Below are 20,339 nucleotides of genomic sequence, written 5' to 3'. Positions count from 1 at the left end.
GTTGTTTTGCAGCTGATGGATTTAAAATATATTTATTTACATATTGATGCAGATATGAACTCTTCTGACCAATTTGCTCAAGATGCTGCAGTGCCCACATTTTTTAATAGAGTTTCTTATTTATTTTTAACCTTTTTCTTTGTTAAAATGCAGGTCCTTTAACCTCTTTTACCTTACAGTAAAAGTTATGATGCCATCTTTAAAACATTGTGCCACAAGCGACCTTCATCCATATGCAAAGCGGGCCTTGATGGGAGACCGTATCACGCACACACCATTCACCACCTCAGCAAAGGGCAGACCAAATATTTTATAGCCTGTTTAAAAGTTTACCCTTTGCTTATTTTCTATGATCCTTGTGAACAAGACATTAATTTACTTAAATGTAGAATGCTGTGTCACCCCAAATAGAGGAATAAATGGACAGAAGTCACCAAGTAGTATCAAAGGCTTTTTTTTTTTTTCCATTTCCTGCAGCTTCATCCTTTGAAACAAGAGTGAAAGGCTTTTCTGGTGGCCCCAACGCTGTGGCAGGAAGTTGAAGGTTGACTTGTGGCGTTGTCATTTCCAAACTCAAACAGAACTAGTGAATCAGCAAAAGAGGGCAGCTATTAAAGCTCTTAAAATATTTCAGGACAGGTAGGACAACTGTTTTGTTTAAAAACACAGAGGGACCACAGACACTCATTTAGGTTTTGGAGGAGATCCTTGCAGAGGCTCTGCAGAGATGTTTAGTTAACTCGGTACGGGAAAAGTACTGGGAGTGCCGTGGTCCTAGCCCAGAGGCAAGTCTAGGTATTTCCTAACCCAGCTGGTGCGGCTTTAAAATTAAATCGGACCTCTTGGCTTAAAAAAAAAATATCACACTCATGATTTTGATTTAGGAATATTCAAAGGCAGATTTGTCTGTATATAAACTGAATGAACATCAAATAGAAGTAGAAATCCTGTTAAAAAACACTTTTATAATAGTTAGAGTTTCAAATTAAGCTTTTTACTCAAATAAAAGTGTAAAAATACCATTTAAAAATTACTTAAAGTATAAAAGTTAAGGTAATGCAGGAAAAAATGTTAAGGACTGAGACTTTACTGTACTAATCTATTAGAGCAGGGTTCTGCAACCCAAACTGTTTAATGAGCTACACTGGACCAAAAAAAAGAAAAACAAATATTTCTGAAGCCGCAAAAATAAATGAAAATAATTCCATAGTTGCACAAGGAGAGGGAGGAGCAGTGAACGCTCTTACCTCATGGAGGTCACCACTCTTCACTGCACGGTTTGTATGTATTAGGTTTTGTTGCATTGATGAAATGATAGAAACACGATAAAGGAATCTTTCTATGGTGGACGTGTTTCTGTTGGGAGGAGTTGATGAGGAACCAAGCAGGAACTAACATCCATCAGTGGAGTGATCTCTAAACCCGAAATCTCACATCCTCCATCCCCAGCGTTCCTTGGTGTTATTTTTATTTTGAGGATTTGGGGAAAAACTGGAAAAAAGTTTGTTAACCTGCATGAGAGCGTTACCTGTTCGATCTGTGAACAGTTTTCAATACTTGCAGGAAAACTAGCAGCAATAGTGGAGTTGGAGATGCAATCTGCTTCTTAAATCTATCTTTGATTTCCTCTAATTTATCCTGAAGTTCTTTAGTCACACTTTTTCTTTCACTTCCAACTTGATTGTCTGCTGCATATTTTGCATCCCTTTCCTGGAAATGCCTTCCAAATTACGCTTTTTTTATTTCTTGACAACTTCTCATTACAAAGCAAAATTGCAGGCAATCCTTCCGCATTGGTAATGAAAGCAAATGATCCAGTCCATTCTTCTTTGTATCCTCTATTCTCATCAGCCATCTTCCTTTTTCTCCCTTTGGGATCCATGGTCCAAGACACACCCGCCGCTTTGTTTATGACAGCCACCTGCCTGGCACCGCGCCGTGCCGAAAGGTGTGCTGCAGCTTACGACGCAAATCTTTGTTGACAGAAATGTTTAGATTTGTTGTTTAAATTTATGTATTTAAAAAATTTTGAGAATTGGAAAACATAATGGATGTTTGTCTGACCTCGTGCACATCATATAAAAATAAACAAACAAAAAGCTCCATCTGTTTCTATTTTTTATAAGTTTTTGAAAATCCTCCAGGGAACCGTAAGGGGGACGCTAAGGAGCTGCATGTGGCTCCGTAGCCGCGGGTTGCTGACCTCTGTATTAAAGGATTATTTTTCTACAATTCTGAATGGTAACTTCCTTATACTTAATTTTCTTAGTTTTATAAATAATGGCAGTTACAAATTAAAATTTGCATCATCTTAAAAAACGATTTATTTTGATGTGTGGTGAACAACTAATTAATGCAGCACACATAAAGTAATTGTCTGGATAAAACAAATAATTTTTTCTTTGTAATTTTTTTTCCAATACCAACAGGTCATAATGAAGATGAGCTTAAATTGAACTATCTCTATTTTAAAATATAAAGAGTAGAAAGTAGAAATAACTGCAATAAAGTAAGGACTAGAAGTAGAGGTGGGTATTGGCAAAGAAGTCATGATTCGATTCGATATCACGATTCACATGCCACGATGCGATTCTATCACGATGCATCACGATACTTGAAAAATTGCGATGCATCGCAATATTTCCACTGAACACTGTAAGAAAACGATACAGGGGCAAATTTTCATAGTGTCCTCCATGTTTTATTTCATATGACTCATCGCAGTATCCCACGGCCGGAAATGCTTGTGACACAAGGCAACGTCAACACATCCGCAGCGACATCTGCTGGACTGGAAGTTGTATTACACTTGGTTTGGCTGATGTGCGCCAACCATTCATGTATTTTATTTGTTCATTTTTTGAAGTTAAGAATCGATTCTTGCCATCAAGAATCAATGCAGTAGATCACAAGAATTAGAATCGCGATGCATTGTCACGGCGATTATTTTGCACACCTCTAACTAGAAGTAAAGGTTGTCTAAAAAATTATTTCTCCAGTAAATTAAAGTAACAAAGTATTTGTACTTTGTTACTTGACACCTCTGATGAACATACATCAGAAATGCCGTAAAAACCCTCCCAATAAATTAATTATTAAATGGCCAGCTCTTCGGTTGGTTGTAATATCTGTCCACCAGTCGACTTTTATTTGGTGACCAACCAACCCTCCAGGTTATCGTTGGGACCCTAAGCACACCACATTCCATGTGCTCCCACTCCACCCCCTCTACTTGCCAGACATCGTCTTAGCGAATGGAGCTAAAAATAAACCTGGCCTTCTGTAAAAGAGAGGCTGCTGCAGATGTGCATGCAGTCAATTTCTGAAAACCCCCTCACATAAACTACTGTTACTGCTTTGTGTTTGATTTAATAAATTATAACTAAGTCTCTGAAGAGTTTACTGCATAAGGAGGAAGCTCAAGTCTACATATTTTACTCTAAGATGCACCACCATCAGACGTGCACTATTCTTTTTTTAATATAGCAACATTTTAACCTCCATGGTTCACTGAGCAGCCCCAAGCTTTTCCTTTACATTATGCAACGACTGTCTGACTAGGCTGGATCTAGTAATATATTTATAACATGGAAAAAATGGAAGCGGCGATTACATTAACAGAAGGTAGTGGGTCAATGCTGTGTCTGCTCAGCTTAGTACATTGCATAAGTGATTTTAGGAGCAGAACATTTCTTTATGTAACGGCCAGTCATAGCGGTCCTACATGATTTCTAGGCGCAGCCAAGGGCCGGAGGGGGTCTGGCTTTGGGACCAGCGGATTTCATCCCTGCTTTTTGTGGCTCTGCTGGCTCCTTCTTGCCAAGACCTACTGCGTGCGCTGGGGTGGTTTGTCAGGATGAAGATCAGCTCCTCCATGCTTGGTTCTCAACCAAAAGTTGCTGGCTCGCCTCCTTCATGCTGGACAACCATTCCTGCCTCAAGTGGAGGAGTTTAAGCATCTTGGGATTCTCTTCATTAGTTAGGGGAGAGTGGAACGTGAGATCGATAGACTAATTGCTGCGTCTGCCGCGAAAATAGAGGTCCTGCATCAGTCTGTTTGGGTGAAGAGAGTGATGAGCCATTAGGCAAAGCTCTTGATTTACAGGTCAGTCTACGTTCCAACCCTCACCTATGGTCTTTAATTCTGGATCATTACTAAAAGAATGAGATCCCAAATACAATCGACTGAAATGAGCTTTTTGAATTAAGGGGGGCTGGACACTCCCTTAGATATAAGGTGAGGAGCTTGATCTTCTGGGAAAACCTCGGAGTAGAGTCTCTTCTACATTATTCCGCACAAACCTCGAATTGACACCATCACACTAAAAGAGGAAGTAGAAAACAGCCGTTTACAACTTTATCAAAGCCTCTTTTGTCGTTGGATAGCCACAGCAATTTCTTTCCACAATATGTTGATAGTGGTGATGTTTATGTGTTAAAACACAGGATGTCTCCAGGTGTCTACATTTGCAAACCCTTGCTAGCAGGAGTTGCTGCTCGCTCACGATATTTTCGGCACGGATCTGTCCACGTAATAACACATTTTCATTGGTCAATGGTGCCGAAATTCTGTCAGCACGGAAGCGGCGCTGAGGGCCTTGGAAGCTAAATTTTACTTAATGTATGCATTTCGCAACTCACAGACGCATCAAGCATTAGACAAACTTAAGTCTGGCCAATCACTGGGATTTCCTGCCACTGTTCATAGCTGCTGGAAGTGACTATAGAGCTTTTAAACAGCAAGTACCTGATAGTATAATTTAATATTTTTCACCCCAAAATTTTGACATTTTGAGTTCCTGAAGATATTAATTTTAGAACTTTTTCACCACATTTTAAATATTTTAGTGCAGTGATCATTTACATATATTATTTTTCTGGATTTATGCTGACGGCTCTGCAGGAGGAGCAATAACAGCTTGGCTGTTGTGAAATTCTTCCAATCAGCTTATCTGATTGGTTCATGCACCATGTTGAGCTGCAGCATTTCAGATTTTAACCACACACACACAACAGGGTATTGGCGCCAACACAATCCAGCATTTCTGACTTCCATGATCTACAATCGCAGTGGTCCCGATAATTCTAACCAAAATACATTAGGCAGGATGTCTCGAAGGGGAAGATTGAACAAAAAAAAGTCCAGCCTTTCTGTTATCTTTAGAAAGTCGTGCTCTCTCTTGCCTTCTCAATCATGTTTTTTAATTGTTTCTTTCATCTTTGAAAATCCTTTAATTTTCAAAAGTATTGCTGTTTCTAAAATTATTTAATTATAAGCTTGGCAGCGGCAACAACTAAAAAACATTGTTTTTTCATGACCTAGTAGCGCTAATGTTGTGTTCGTCAAAAGTTCATCGGTCGTAGAACAGATAAAATTTTGCTTTAGTCTGTGAATAGCTTTAACGGTCAGAATCAGTCTGATTCCAGTCAATGAAATAAAAAATGTTGCTGCTTTGAAGCTAATGCTGATGAGTTCATTTGGACCTTCCTCATGTATAATCATGTTTTAGCTGTTTTTTTTTTCTTCCACTTTTGTTCCTCTTCCAGAAAAGAAGTACCCCTATCTGTCTTGTCTTTACCTCACCTCATATCTTTCTGCCCAAACCGTTGAGTGAAGCACATTCCTCAGCCCCATCTGGTACCAGCATGGGATGTTTGGCTTGGCATAGCCAGACTTGTTCCAGCGCCGCACTTTCATGGAACAGTCAGGAGGAAGCATTCTGTGGCGTACCGCGCCTGCACTGATTATCAGGAATGCTGCTCTGTCCTCCATCACGCCATCACCCCAGTTGTTAAAATTCATAAATGTCGTTCCCTTTTACCCCATATTACATATTAGCTGGTTAAACTAAGGAGTAACACTGGGGTGCTTATTCTGTTTGACATAAGGCCATTTGTTATTGTCAGAGTATATTAATTTTAAAATTGAGAGAAATTATGACCGTCTTATATTTTTGATCAAATAGAAAATCTCTGATTTCTGGTAAACCTCTTTAGAGGTATATTCTGGTTCTATATGCTTCTAAAACAGTGACATTAAAGCTGAAAATCATCACAAACACTTTGATATAAAAAGCAACTCATACTTGATTTCCCCCATCTTTAATCATTTACATTAAAACTAAACTAAAAGGACAATTGTTTCCTTATCTCTGAAGTTCTCTTCTCCATTGCATAAAAAGATAAGATTTGAGGGCTTCTAAAGATTTTTTTACAAAGTGAAAAACATCAGATCATTTTTGAAGTCCACCTTTTTTTTTACCTGAATCAGTTTTTAAATGTTTTTTTGGTTTTTTTCCCCCTGCAGCAAATAACACGTCCTTCACAAGAAGAAAAGACAGAAGACAAGAACGAAGAGGACAAAGCGGAGAAGTCTGAGAAAAAAGAGGAGGAGGAAAAGAAGGACGAGGAAGAGAAAGATGAAAAGGAGGATTCTAGGTGAGCTTTGCCTGATGGCATGGTTAAAGCTTCCCTCTGTCTGTTATTAGCCTTTTTCATCAAATGCTCCTGAAAAACAAGACTAGGTAGACGTCATGGTGTTACTTTCTGGACAACAAGAGAGATAGCTGTACAGACAAGGCCAATAACTGGAGTGACTGCAGCTTAACAGTTGTTAATAGCTTTCCTGTAGCTTTCAGAGTTGATTTTATCTGCCAGTCAGCTAATATTTCTCACAAGTTAGCTATAAGAGCTTTAAAAGCTTGAAAAAATTAGCAAGTGGTCAACTTAAAATAATCATTTATATGCACAGCAATTAAATAATGTGAAATGAGTAACAGCTATGCTACTGTAAAAATGAAAGTAATAAACTCACCGTTGAGTTAGGGTTAGCTCGCATGACCGGCTCCGTCATGCTGGTTTTCCTTCAGTATGAGCGCCACAAGCGTCACGTCATGTGACTAAGAAAACGTAACGGGATTGGCTGGGTGTTGGACACCACAATCCATTGCTAACGTCTGTGACCTGAAGTAACCCCTTCCCTTTTTACACTGAATTTAGACGCCGAATTTAAGACAGTGAAATAGAGCCAGTGGAATCTAAGGAGGCTGAAAATATTGAGTTTGAATTTTAAAAGGTTGAATTTTTTTATATGCAGATTTTTTTAACAGTCAAAAATTAAACTGAAAAATAAGTATTAAAAATGTAATCACTTTGAAATAGTAATGTGAATTTTTAGCTTGAAGAGAAAATAACAAATGAAATTTCAACTATGTAGAAATAATGACAATAAATTTTTTTTAAGTCAAAAATGTGTTCTGACTATTCTGACAGTAAGTACAAACGTACAACATTTAAATTTCAGTGGCATTTTTAATTCAAATTTCAGCGACACAGATTTACTTCCATAAAAACACCCAGAGTTGGTTCTCTATAGTTTACTTTGAATCACTTTGATGTTTGGACCAATTCACTTACCCAATTTAAATGTCCAGAGGCAGACTGGTCTGTGGACAAGCATTTAACAAGGGATAACTGGTGAAACTGGAGATGCAGCAGTTATAGATTAGTGGACGATTTCTGATCTCAGTGTTTTCTGTGATCGTGAAACTGTTTCTGTGATAGTTTAGGCCGTGTCCTGCTGCGCTTCACTCAGCTGCAAACCAGCTGAAAATTTTTGATTTTTGTCACCAAACATACATCACTAGTGTAGGTAATGCTCTGCTTTTCTTCTGCCTAGCACGTCTCAAAATCAGTACAGGTGTGCATTTAATGTTTGAAAGCTCAAAGAGTTATATTAGAAGCAGTTCCTTCTGAATGTCGTGCATTTAGAACAAACTTTAAAAAGGTTAAAAAAAAGAAATTGTTAGACGTGTTTTATCATATAACGTTTTTCCATCATACAATGATGCTACGTTTGGCTGTAATAAATAGGAAGCTGAGTTCCAAACTAGCATGAACCACTGATTAGTAATGGATCAAGGCTTAATGAATGTCTGGCAACTTGTAGTTTATCAGGTCAGCTCTACTTTATTGGAAACAGCTGATCAGTCAGATGGCGTAAAGGTTCTCTACGTCTGAACTTATTCTACCAATCTGTTTCCATTTCATATTTGCTGTTTTCTTTTAAAAAGTTAAAAACCACCTTAAGAAACATAAAAAATTTTTCCTAACATTTGTGCCTAAAGATCTGTATGTTTCTTTTTTTTTTTTGTGAAGGGATACTCCAGCACCCCATCTATTCATTAGTCTTCGGTTTTCTTTAATAAAAAAACTTGACAGCTCCCTTCAACAAGTTCTGGTTTTAAATGACTTTTTAGGAGTCTTAACTTGTCCAACGTAAAAAAGAAAAGCTTTTATTTAAAAGAAAGAAAATTCTCAGTTTAATTGGTTGCCTGAAAGTAAAAGTAACCCGACATTAGCCTTATGCATCCTGTATAATTTCATCCAACAAAACCGCAGATTTCTGACAGTTTAACATGTCCATTCGAGTTGGATATTGACAGGTTTTATATGCTTTTCTTGTATTCGGTCAGTTGTGAAAAAAGCCGATTCCTAGAAAGGCCTTTTATTGCTGCATCATGAGGGAATAGATATTTGCTGCTGCAGCAGCTAAAAGCTGTGTTTTCCCCCCCTTTCCAAAAACCACAGGGAGATTGGCAAGGACAAAGACAAGTGTGACGGTGGGGAGGACGAGGACGGAAAGGAGCAAAACACGCCGCGTGGCAGGAAGACTGCCAACAGCCAGGGCCGCCGCAATAGAAGGATCACCACACGCTCCATGGCCAATGAGGCTGCGTCCGTCGCAGCCGAGGACACGCCTCCTCCTGCCTCTGAGCCTGCCTTGCCAGATCCTCCACAGCTCCCTAAATCTGATCAGGCACAGAAAGCCTTGAAGGAGCCTGCAAAATCCCTCACTCCGGTTGCAGCAGATTCTAATAAAGGTGAAAAATTTTCCCTTTGCTCAGAAATCAAAAGTTTCTCAGTGGTTCTTGCTTCAGCTGCTGTCTGGATGAAATCAGTAAAAATGGTTTATTTTGCCAGATTTGTTAGAATATTGCAGATTTTAGTTGAGCGGCTCTGATTCCAAGAAAATGCTCTTATCTGGTATGACCAAAAAATAAAAACCTTTTAGGCTGACGTGCAAATCTATCTCCCTTGACCTGCATCTATATGCTGAAACATGTGCATTGAGGTGTGAAAATGCTCTTAAATATGCACAGTGGAAATGGTCAGAGTTGTTGGAACAATAAATGGAGGAAAAAAGTTAGAGGAGGCTTTGAGAATAGAGGGCGTGTTCAAGTGGGATGCAGTGGACAGATTTGGCTGAAAAGAACGGCCTAGTCAAAGTCCAGACCTAGACTGAAATGAGAATCAAGGAGCATTTTCATTGTTAATGTTTTTTGCTCTTTTGCAAAGAAAAATAGGTGATGCAGATAAATAACTCTGGTATGGGATTCATAAAGCCTTTCAGCTGTAGATGCAATACTGAATATTGCCTCTAGGGGAGCTGACTCAGAACCGATGCCAGTGTTCATTGATTTGTTCTTCAGGAAACACATTTCAGGGACATAAATATGCTCTGGAGGACTGTATTTGCTTGCTCTGTCGTAACCTATTGTGCTTCTTAGAAGTGAGCTGGCCCAGTTTTAAAGTGTGGCTGTGGGTCAGTGTTGCCTAGTTGAAGGCGTGCCAGGCAAGTTCAACAAGCTGATACAATGGGGGTTGAATGATTGTTAATGTGGGTTAATGTCAACTTCTAGGTGGTCTGCCACGATGTTGCACATATCAGTGACTCTCCTTACATATTAGGGAATATCAGTCACACGAGGTGGGTGGCTGGTCCGGCTGTTAACCCCCTCTTTAATTAAAGGGCAGATCTGCAGCTGCATTAGTCCAAATGTTTACGCAGTGTCAGTGGGCGCTGTAGAAGAGAGCAGGCTAGAGTTCATTTGCCCCTCTCCTCTCTCACTGTTCACTTCTGTGAATTTTGCTCCGAGGGGGGTGGTGAACTGTGCAGCCAAGAAGAGGAAAGGAGGAGCGTGTGTCTTGTGTTTGTGTCAAACACCCAGCGTCATAGTCCAAGTGGTGGGAGGGTTTGGGTCCTGGAGGCTCTATTTGCCCATTTGTCTCCATCCAAGGCCATTTCCCAGAGAGGAAGGCCAGCAGAGCTCGGTTCCTCCAGCGTCTGACGCCGCGTCAGCTGACCAGGAGCCCTCCCCTCCTGGATCAGAGAGGAGGAGAGAGAGAAACGCAGTGGGAGGGTGAAAGCAGGCGAGTAAGTGAGGGAGCAGGTCTCAGCAGCCCTGAATGTAAACAGATTATTAGATTAGTGGCCATGAGAAGGCGGCTGAAGAAAGGGCCTCTCTCTCTCTGCTTTTCTCCCTCTCTCTTTTATTTACTGTCTTTTTTTTCCCTTTCTTTTCCCTCTTTTCTCGCTGTGAGTGCTAATGGAGCTGCCTCTCCTCCTTTTGTGATTTAGCTGGCGCTGGTGAAACCGGAGAAACTTCTCGCTGGACCGAGGAGGAGATGGAAGTGGCCAAAAAAGGTAGCGTTTGATTCATTTCTCCACTTCTTTTGTTTTTCTGTGTCTTTCTGCAGCAGCTCTTCTTCAGTTTCTGGTCATGCAAAGCCAGTTTTGTTCATGAATAATATATATTTCATCACCCTATCTGTTTTGTTGCTTGCACTCAAGTATGAGTGAATACATCAATTTGCACAGAAAGAGAACTCCTTGCACTTTATTTTAAGATGTATAAAATCCATCAGGATTTCTTTTCCTCCTCAGCTTTTCTGCTTTGCTTTCTTCTCAGAAGTGATCAATCATTCAAGAAGCAACAGTGTATTACATTTAGATCAGCTGAGAGTTACTTTTACCCTGCAAATACCTTCCCTTATTGGATATTTAATGTTTGCTTTGATGATTTTTAAGCACATTTCATTACAATGTCTCACACTTTATGTCTTGGTCCAGCCTCTTAGAGCAGATTCCTGAGTCTTGGTAGCTTTTAGACCAGGAGTGAATAAATCTTGGCTTGATACAAAGTTTTCCTCTACAAAAATCCGTCTACTGGATTAGCGTAGCAGAGAGAGGCCAGTCATATGACAAGAGCTGGTTCAAAAACGCTTTTTAAGCCTCAACACATTTTTGCTTAGGCCAACATGGTGTGGAGTTTCTTTCCTTGGTCATAAAACATGTTCATCTGCATTAAGTGTAAGAATGCAGGGTGAAAACACTGAAATCCACAAACTGGGAGTTTTTTTTTGTTCTTTGCGTTTGGTGGTACACTCAAAGTGTGGCTCGTGGGCCATTCATGGCTCCTGGATGAGTTTTATGTGGACACCAACCACAGTTCAGGAACGGTACATATTTAGCAAGTCAGCACATGCAGTTTTTTTCTTTTATGGCAGGACTTTTACAGATAGATTATATGAAGCATTACACAAATGATTCATCCTTTATTAAATCCTTTTATACTTTTAATTTTGATTTTATATAAACAGGATCAGAAATATCCAGTGACTTTTGCTGCAGGGGGCGGGAGCCATTGTGTTTTCCAAAAAAGAGGGACCCAGTCTTTGCTTGCTTTTTTTTTTTTAAACAAAAGAAAATCAATCCAAAATATGTCAGGAAGTCATAGGACTTATTTTAATATAAAAAATAGATACTGTATTGGACTTAAAAAGATGTTCCTTTATTTTTACTGTGGCAAAAGAGTTTCACACCTTTTATTTAGATTTGATTAGAAAATCAGCCCTGAAGATGATTGCTCTGTGTTGTTCATGTCTATAAAGACAGTTTTTATCAAATGTTTTTTTGACAATGGCTTATATGATTGTTGGAAATTGTGATTGTTTGCAATAAAGCTGAGCAATCAGTTGTGAAGTTGTGGTCCTTGAAAATGAGGAAAGCTGCCTTGTTAACAGAAACGGCAACATTTGGCTATGCAGGAATTTTGGAAATAAATCCTTAAATATTTCAATGTTTGCTGATGCAAACCCCATTAAAATGCTTTGATATAACTTTATTTGTGTTTGTTATACTGCTGGTAATCACTAATAATCCTGTGGGACGAGTGTTTTTGGCTGATATAAATGAAATAAGACATTAGTCTTTCAACAATCCCTTTATTCCACCATTTAACAGGAACAGTTCTGGCGTTTTGTGATTATTTGGTAAGCTGCCAGCATCCTTGATTTAAGTAGGGCCGGTGGGGGGAGTAAGTCAACGTGGGTTACAGGATATCAAACAGAGACACCCTAATGTCAAAGGTCAATGGCTGTCTGCCAAGTTCACTGCAGCTTGCTGAGCAGTTTTCTACAGTTTGGTCAACTCGAAGCTAATTGGTGGTTTTTCCATTTCTCTCTAATGGACCATGGCTGAGCGCACAGTTTACAAAAGCAGCAAGGCTGACATAATAAAAGAGCTTAGATATTTATTTTCGGTGCTTTGACCTTTAGAGATTTGCTGTGACAGTACATCTGAGATAGCTGCTGTTCCATTTAGATGAAATGTCATGTTGTACAGGAATATCCAGATCCGCAAAATCTTAACCCTGATGCCGTTCTGACTGATTAAAGATTTGTCTTAGCAGGCCCCTTGTCTGGTACCCTTTTAAATCTAACCAATGCCTGTGCTTTAATAAATAGATGCCCAAGAAATGCAGTAAAATACAATAATATATTTGATCAGTAAAGCCTTGTTTCTGAAGTTTAATAACGCACATATAGATCTAGATTCCTCAGTGAAATCTGTGACTTGCCAAAGTGCTGGGCTAACACTAGCATGTTTCAATTATATACGACTTGTTGATATTGAGGTAATCCATTATAGTTAGTTGCTGTACAGATAAGCTGCAGAGAAAAAAAAAAGCTTAGTTGATTTACTTAGAATGTGTTGCAATTTAGCTGCTCTCTATACATCTTATGCCTAAAGTCCCCTTAGCGTCCAGGAGGCGTCCAAAGACAGTCACATAGCAAACCGACAGGGAGCTGAAGCAAGCAGTGATCTCTCTCTATCCCTGTAATGATCTAAACTTAAAATAAGCCTTGATACATTAATTCCCTCTCATTTTTTCTTTTTTAATTAGGCTGTTTTCCATCAACTGTTTTATGCATATTTTCAAGTATCACATTAGAAGAGCTTGATAGCTACGGCAATAGTCAAATTAACTAATTTAGCAAAAACCTCTTTACGCTCTTTTTGAAAAAGTAAACAACATCAAAAGAGTATAGAAACCCATTTTTTTTTTTATTTACACATTTAGATTCATTAACTCATCTGTTAAATAAGTTCTGTTTTATCAAACCTTTATCTCACCTGATGATCAGCTATTTCCCTCGCCGCCATCATGAATACAGCATTAGAAAAGCATTTCATACCTGACTGGAACACATTCATTTAAACCTCAGTCCATCACTGATCTTTGTTCTGGGTTCTACTTGTTTTTTTATTACAGCAAAGCTTAACCTAAACATATGATGACTTTCCTGTTTGCATCCCCCAGTAATCCACTCCAATTGCTGGAAACCCAGCTAATTCATATTTTATTTTCTAATGTTCTCTTTACATGAAACTTAATGGAAGCACGGCAACTGACCATGCAGTTTTTAACTACAAACTCTGCTAGTTATGGGGCTGACATAAAACCACATACAGTCGGCTAACATGCATTAGGAGGTCAGTTTAATCTGACACACTCCCATAAAAAATGCCTCGATGAGGACGGTTATTAAACTATATGGAACAGATCAGATCATCACTAATAATTTCAGGTCTTTCCAACTAGTCCCTATCCGATTCTGACATTGGAAAATGGTCTGATATTAGCCATATATGAGCTTTCCTCTTAATCCTCTGATATCAATAAAGCTGATTAAAACATTCCACTTCTATCCGCTTCTTTTTCAAGTTTAATAACCCATTGCTTAGTAGTAAGTGGTCATTATTTTTACCTAATATTGTTCTCTGTTTGATAAAATCACCTGATTAAACATTTTCTAACATTCCATGCATCAAAATGAGTAATGAAATCACGTATAATTTGGATTAATATCAGTAGTCGATATCCAAATGAGTCGATCCTACGTAAAGCAGTATAATCTGCACCGTATTGGACAAGTGTAAAGTTTGCCAGCTCAAGTGTAAGCCATCCGTCCTGCAAACAGTAAACCTGAGTTCGTATTCCAGCCGGGGCGAATGAGCTGAAAGACCCTTTACTCTAATGCCTGCTTTGGGGGAGTGGCGACCTAGTGGTTAGGGTTAGCGTGCTTTGAATCCTGAGGTTCTGAGTTCAAGCCCCACTCCCACGGACTGACACTCTTGGTCCCTGAGCAAAGACCTTTGTGATGTCCGCACTGCTCCCCGGACATCACACAATAGCTGTCCACTCCCACTTATGGGTTAAATGCAGAGAGTTCATTTCATTGCTATGTACTTGTGACAGTGTATGACAATAAAAAACACTGTGCTTTCTGTGCCAGGGCTCGTTGAACATGGCAGGAACTGGACAGCCATTGCCAAAATGGTGGGCACCAAAAGCGAGGCACAGTGCAAGAACTTCTATTTCAATTACAAAAGACGTCATAACCTGGACAACCTGCTGCAGCAGCATAAGAAGGTAAACTCCAAGACGTTCTGCTTCCTCTCAAGGTCTGTGCCGTCGCCCGTAGCGTGCAGCACGTGTCTACAAGGCAGTAATCTCTGTCTGTTTCCCAGGATACTCGCAGAGCTCGTGCCGATACGTCTCAAGGGGAAGGCCAAGCCACAGCATCACCTGACGATGACGAGGACAATGCAGATGACAGTGAAGGTTAGGCGGATGAAGGATGGGGAGCATGTGCTCTTTCTCACATGTTCACACAATCTTTCATGTTCCCACACTCTTTCCTTCCTGTTTATCAGAGGTCCAAGTCCAAGGGCAGTGAGGGGGAGTTGGAAATGCACATCTGCGACACGTTTGGTTTTGGCTGCATCTCTTGTCCCCGTTTAAGGGTTGCACAGCTTGAGCACAGTCTGTGAAAAGAATGTCAGATAACAGGTCAAAGAGTTCGGGACGAGCAAAGTTCTAACTTTAGAAGCTTGTCGTTCTAAACAGATGCAGGACTTTAAAAGCGGACTTGAATACATTAAGAAGTCATCTTAAGGTGCATAACTAACTTTTATGCTGCGCTTTTAGTGTATCTGCTGATATTGCTATGGAAACAAGCTTCAACAGGCCTTTTCTTCAAAAGATTGTAGTTTATTGAACGAAGACCAGCTGCTTTAGACTTTTTGACCTGCTGTGTATCGCAACAAAAATCATTATTCTAATGACCCTCCTACACTGTGCAGTTTTAGCAGTCTTATAAGGACTATTCAAAGACTATTTTATAGCATACTGTGCAACGCACATTTAAAGTAAATAATCTTTGATATGGTGTCAGATTTGTTGTGTGCATATTTTACAATTACTGTCTACTACCGTTATGTTTTTCTTCTATCAGTATGGATAAATGCATGCTAAATGCAGGGAGGGAGTGTTGGCTTAGCGCGCTTTTGCTCTGAGGAGGTTCAAAGTAATTGGTTCGATCCCAGCCGGCACTGTTGGTCTCTGAGCAAGACCTTTAACTCCATGCTGCTCCCCGGGTGCTGCACAGTGGCAGCCCACTGCTTCCCAAAGGGGATGAGTTAAATTCTGAGAGTTAGTTTCTCCATTGTGAGACTAATAAAGTTCAATTTCTATCCTTTTGTCCGATTCAAAGGTGTATTCAGCAGCCCTATCTTAAGATCCTGCGGAGGGCATGCATTGCTGCTCCCTTGCATTTAGCAAAATTGGGGCCATAAAGTTGATTTAAAGGCATCTTTTGGTAAAAATGAAAATCTTTTTTTAAAACTGAAGGTTAAAAAAAAAAAGTTAATTTGGAAACATGAAAGAAAATATTTGAATCTGAACAATGTTCTTAAAACTGAAAAAAATGGTCAAGTATGCCTTAAAGACATTTCTGTTGTTTAAAACATTTTTTCCCCCCAGTATCAAATCTTCATTCAAATACATAATGTTACCAGAAAAAAGAAAAAGCAATTTTGGCTTAAAAAAAACCAGCGACAAAATATCAGAAGCACATATCTGTGATCAGTTAGACTGAGGTCAAAATAATCGGTTCAATATCTCACCTCTATGGGCAAAATTACATCAGCCTACATGTTTGAATCTTCCTGAAGAATCACCACAATCCAATAATTTCAATGATAAATTGTTCAATTATAAATTAAAAGGGTATATATGATGAATATGTTTAATTAAATTCTGAAGTCCTTTAACAAATAAAAGAAAAAGTTTAAATAAAAAGTCCATAATTATTCAGCGTATCGAAGTTCGCTACTGATGGATTAAGAAGCAATTCAAGACAAAGGACATCCCCCATCCCATGGGGGAAAATGGCCGAGGGTTGTAGGAGGAAAAAGTGGAAAAATTGCAAATCTTGTTTTAAAGTAAGCTTGTATGAGTGATGCAAACAGAGCGTGCACCAGGGGAAATGAGCTTGTGCATGCTCTCACACGCGTTTAATAAGCGTACCCTTTTGGGAGACAGGGTTGTGCATGTGCATTTTTTTTTTATAAGTGGAGAGGGTGGGTCCTTTCAAAAAATACGGAAAACCATCCATTGTACCTTTAAATTCTTGCAGTTCTTTGTTAAAAAAAGGTTGCTTTTGTTTACATATTAACACAACACAAACAAACCTATATTTCTTTCATGTCTATGGCTCAACACGGCCATTGTGGAAATTTTATATTTATTAGGTTGCTCATTTCTTACTGCTTGGACTTTCAATTGATATGTGATGTTCTGCTGGTTTTTTACATGCTTCTCTTCTGTGGATCATAAAAAAATCCTGCAAATGGATCAGCTTACATTTATTTTCTCTTTCTGATCTTATTGTGGTGCATCTCCAGCAGCAGCTGCATACCTATTGGATGGTCATTAGACACAGGTTGTGGCAGCTATCATGCTGATCCTTATTCTAAATATCAGAAACTGTCAGACGGTATCTCTAGTCATCTTACAACCTGTTTCACAGTACGGCTTAAGACCAAACATTTAAATCCATTTTACTGGCCCATAATTGCAGCGTGTTCTCATCATACTATATTCTAAGAACAATGGAGGCAATAATGTGCTAGAATTCAGTCAGGATGAAGGAAATCTGACTTTATATGTTGACAGGTGATTTTTAAAATGTGAAATATACCTTTGAGGTTAATTGCCTGATTCCTCCTCAGGTGGTGAAAACAGCTCTGATACAGAAAGTGCACCTTCGCCGTCCCAGGCAGATTCCTCAAAACCTGTGGATGCAAAGAGACCAGAGAGCAGCACGGGGGAAGCTCCTTGCACCGACCAGGAAAAAAGCCAGGCCAGCACAGGAAAACCTGCAGAGTCTTCATACGGGGAGCTTCGTGTCAAAGAAGAGAAGAGCCCAGAGAGGGAGAGCGGATCTCAGGAAGAAAAAGTCAAGCTTCCCTCTTTTCCTCTTTCTGGCCCCGTTTATCCCAAAACCGAACCCCAGGATGTGGACCTGAAGACTGGAGAGGTTCAAGTCAAGGTGGAACCCGAAGTCAAGGAGAAAGGGGAAAAGGGAGATCCTGGTGAAAGGCAAAGAGAGCTCCACTCTGACAACGACTCGAGTGCCACCTGCAGTGCTGATGAGGATGTGGAAGCTGAGCCTGATAGGCAGAGGTGAGTCTCCAAAGCATATTTTTACTCCACATATAATCTATTTTGTTTAAAATCAGAATTTGGAGGGTTATACATTGTTTGGCCATCTCTGCAGAATGTACCCCATGGAAAAACCGTTGATAAGCCCCCAAGGGTCGGTGCTAGTGTCGTCTCCTAAGCAAGCCCAGCTCAGTATCCAGCAGATGCAACACAGGGCAGCCTCCATCCCATCCATGGTTGGTTTTAGCTCTCTTTATTTGGAAGGCTGCTTTATCAGTTTATACAAACAAATATTCAAGTTTATTGACATTCATCTGTTTCTGTACACTTTTCTTAATGTTTGGCTTCCAGAGTTTATTTTTCCATCTGTTTTCATCCAGGTACCTGGTCCTTATGGCCCAGGCGGCATACCCATCAGTGGTTTAGTCATGCTGCAGCACCAGATCAAAGCAGTGCATGACTCTTCACATCAGGAGGAGAAGCAGCGGCAGGAGCAGGGAGACCTGGAACGCAGACCTGCCTTTCGGACCCGCAGCCCTAATGTGCTGGACAGAGACGGTACGACAACGGCTGATCCTCATAGAGGGCTGTTTTATTTGCACACTTTATTTGCTATTCCATTGATCTGTATAGCAGATCCATTATTTGAAAACTGAATTCTTTAGAAAAAAATTCTTCTAAATTTATTTCATGACTTTTATTGTTAGATTTTGTAAATTTAAATGAAATGCTGGACTGAGAATTATGCAAATTAAGTATGATAGAGCATGAAAATTTGGCAGTATGCGTCCATCAGAGGATTTTGTGGGTTTTGTGCATTATTCAGTTAAAATGAGATGAAGTCTTCTCTGATGATCCTCATAATGTGACTTTAGGTGAAAGCTGCGTTGTTTAGAGCGCCGAATGCTTTGTTCTCCTGGGTGGTCTGACATCGTTTGGATTCGGAGTGTGAAGGAGCTGCAACGTCGTATATTTGAGTCGGAAAAGCTTTTAGCACCCTAAAGCCAAAGTCCTGTGAGGAGCAGAGCAGTTGGCGAGCTGCTGATGGAGCAGACTTTTTAGCAGATATGTGTCCGGGGTAAGGGGGGGGAGTTGTTTACACAGGTTTGTCCACTATAGGTCAGCATCAGTTTTCTGCCTTAATCTTCATTAGTTTTACTCAGTCTTTATATCTGTGTACCTGACATGATGCTGATTTCAGCAGCTGGAAAGCTCAGCCAGACTCTAAAGCCTCTTTCCCACAGAAATTAGCAGAATAAGGCAGGTTTTTAAAGCACGAGTAAACCGGCTAACAAACAGCGTTTGGCTCCCTTCCTACATGCAAAAAAAAAAAATGGGTCTAACTCCTAGCTGGAAACCTGCATGGCACCTGTCCCCCCACAGCTGCGTATCTGGTGATGCCATTATGCTGGGTTAGCTTTGATGATGTCACCAGTGCGACAGAAATCAGGAAAGTAAACAATGGAGAGAAACATTGAAGGGAGCCAGGGCGTAGTAAGGCCCCGTCCACACGAAGCCAAACCCTGGCCTAAACGCACAAATTTTTCACCAAACCAGCCTCTCATCCATACGAAGCCGGCGTTTCGGGGGTCTGTAAACGATCTTTTTTTTATTAAGCCTTCAGAGTGGGAAGATTTTGAAACGCTTTTTTCCCGTTTCCATCTTTAAGCTCTAACCGTATTTTTTTTCTTACACGCATGCGTCATAGCGTCGCCTCTAAACACGCATGCGCGACACAGTATCACAACAACAATGGCGCCGTACTGTGTTGAATGGTTGCTGCTCATGCTACTCACCCTGCTGTCGGGCTTACAACAGAATCTTCTTCTTCTGGAATATCTCCAGGAAGAACAGAGCAATATCGACGACATAGTTCAGCACCTGAATTTGACTGAACCACGAAAATGGACCCGCAGGGCAAACAGGTATAAATATTAGTGCGCATGCCCAACATTTCACTCACTCATTTCACATTTCACTCATTTCACTCACCCTCTGATGGCGCCGCAGATGGCAGCCACGGTGTGTTGGTGCGCACTTTTTAGTTTATTTTTACTACTTAACTCTGGTTTTTGCGATGCTACCCGGAGCTCTTTCACCAGAGAAGAGCTCATGAACATCAGGGCAACATCACCAGAGGATTTATTCCCCACTTTTCTTCTCCCTACGCTGGAAATTTTGGACATTCTGGTCAAAGGTGCGCTCACCTTTGCTCATGCAGCGAAACGCCGGAGGAGAGGAAAACGCGCTGGGGCGCTCGTGCGGCACCGCAAGCGCGGTCTCCGCTCAGCGCTACCGGGCATGATCCTGTCCAACGTGCGTTCCCTGCCCAACAAACTGCACGAACTTCAACTGATGCTGGGATATAACAGGGACTTCTCCTCATCTGCTGTTTTATGCTTTACGGAAACATGGCTGTGTGGATTGATCCCAGACTCTGCGCTGCAGCTGGCAGGCTTCCAACTCCACAGAGCGGACAGAGACGCACAGCTCTCCGGCAAAGCGAAAGGTGGAGGGATCTGTTTTTACATCAACAGCGGCTGGCGCAACGATGTGACAGTGATCCAGCAGAACTGTTCAACAGACCTGGAATATTTCATCATAAACTGTAAGCCTTTTTATTCACCCCGCGAGTTTGCTTCATTCATTCTGGTCGGTGTCTACATCGCGCCGCATGCAAACGTGCAGGACGCACAGCGCACGCTC

The 20,339-nt window shown here is 40.4% G+C and overlaps 1 protein-coding gene across 4 annotated transcripts in view; it reads left to right on the top strand.

Annotated features, from left to right (window-relative positions):
* The window catches only part of ncor1 (nuclear receptor corepressor 1), a 90,558-nt gene that overhangs the window by 46,628 nt on the left and 23,591 nt on the right, over positions 1-20,339 (top strand). For all 4 annotated transcript variants that reach the window (XM_038297607.1, XM_038297609.1, XM_038297608.1 and 1 more), the window contains 8 exons: positions 6,308-6,438; positions 8,590-8,882; positions 10,421-10,486; positions 14,422-14,558; positions 14,657-14,750; positions 17,201-17,654; positions 17,749-17,869; positions 18,014-18,191. In XM_038297607.1, coding sequence (XP_038153535.1) covers positions 6,308-6,438; positions 8,590-8,882; positions 10,421-10,486; positions 14,422-14,558; positions 14,657-14,750; positions 17,201-17,654; positions 17,749-17,869; positions 18,014-18,191 — 1,474 coding nt within the window. The remainder of the gene's footprint in view (positions 1-6,307; positions 6,439-8,589; positions 8,883-10,420; positions 10,487-14,421; positions 14,559-14,656; positions 14,751-17,200; positions 17,655-17,748; positions 17,870-18,013; positions 18,192-20,339) is intronic.

The sequence above is a fragment of the Cyprinodon tularosa genome, unplaced genomic scaffold (assembly GCF_016077235.1).
Source record: "Cyprinodon tularosa strain WSP-4 unplaced genomic scaffold, ASM1607723v1 ctg392, whole genome shotgun sequence".
NCBI lineage: Eukaryota > Metazoa > Chordata > Actinopteri > Cyprinodontiformes > Cyprinodontidae > Cyprinodon > Cyprinodon tularosa.
This window is presented reverse-complemented; position numbering and strand designations above follow the sequence as displayed.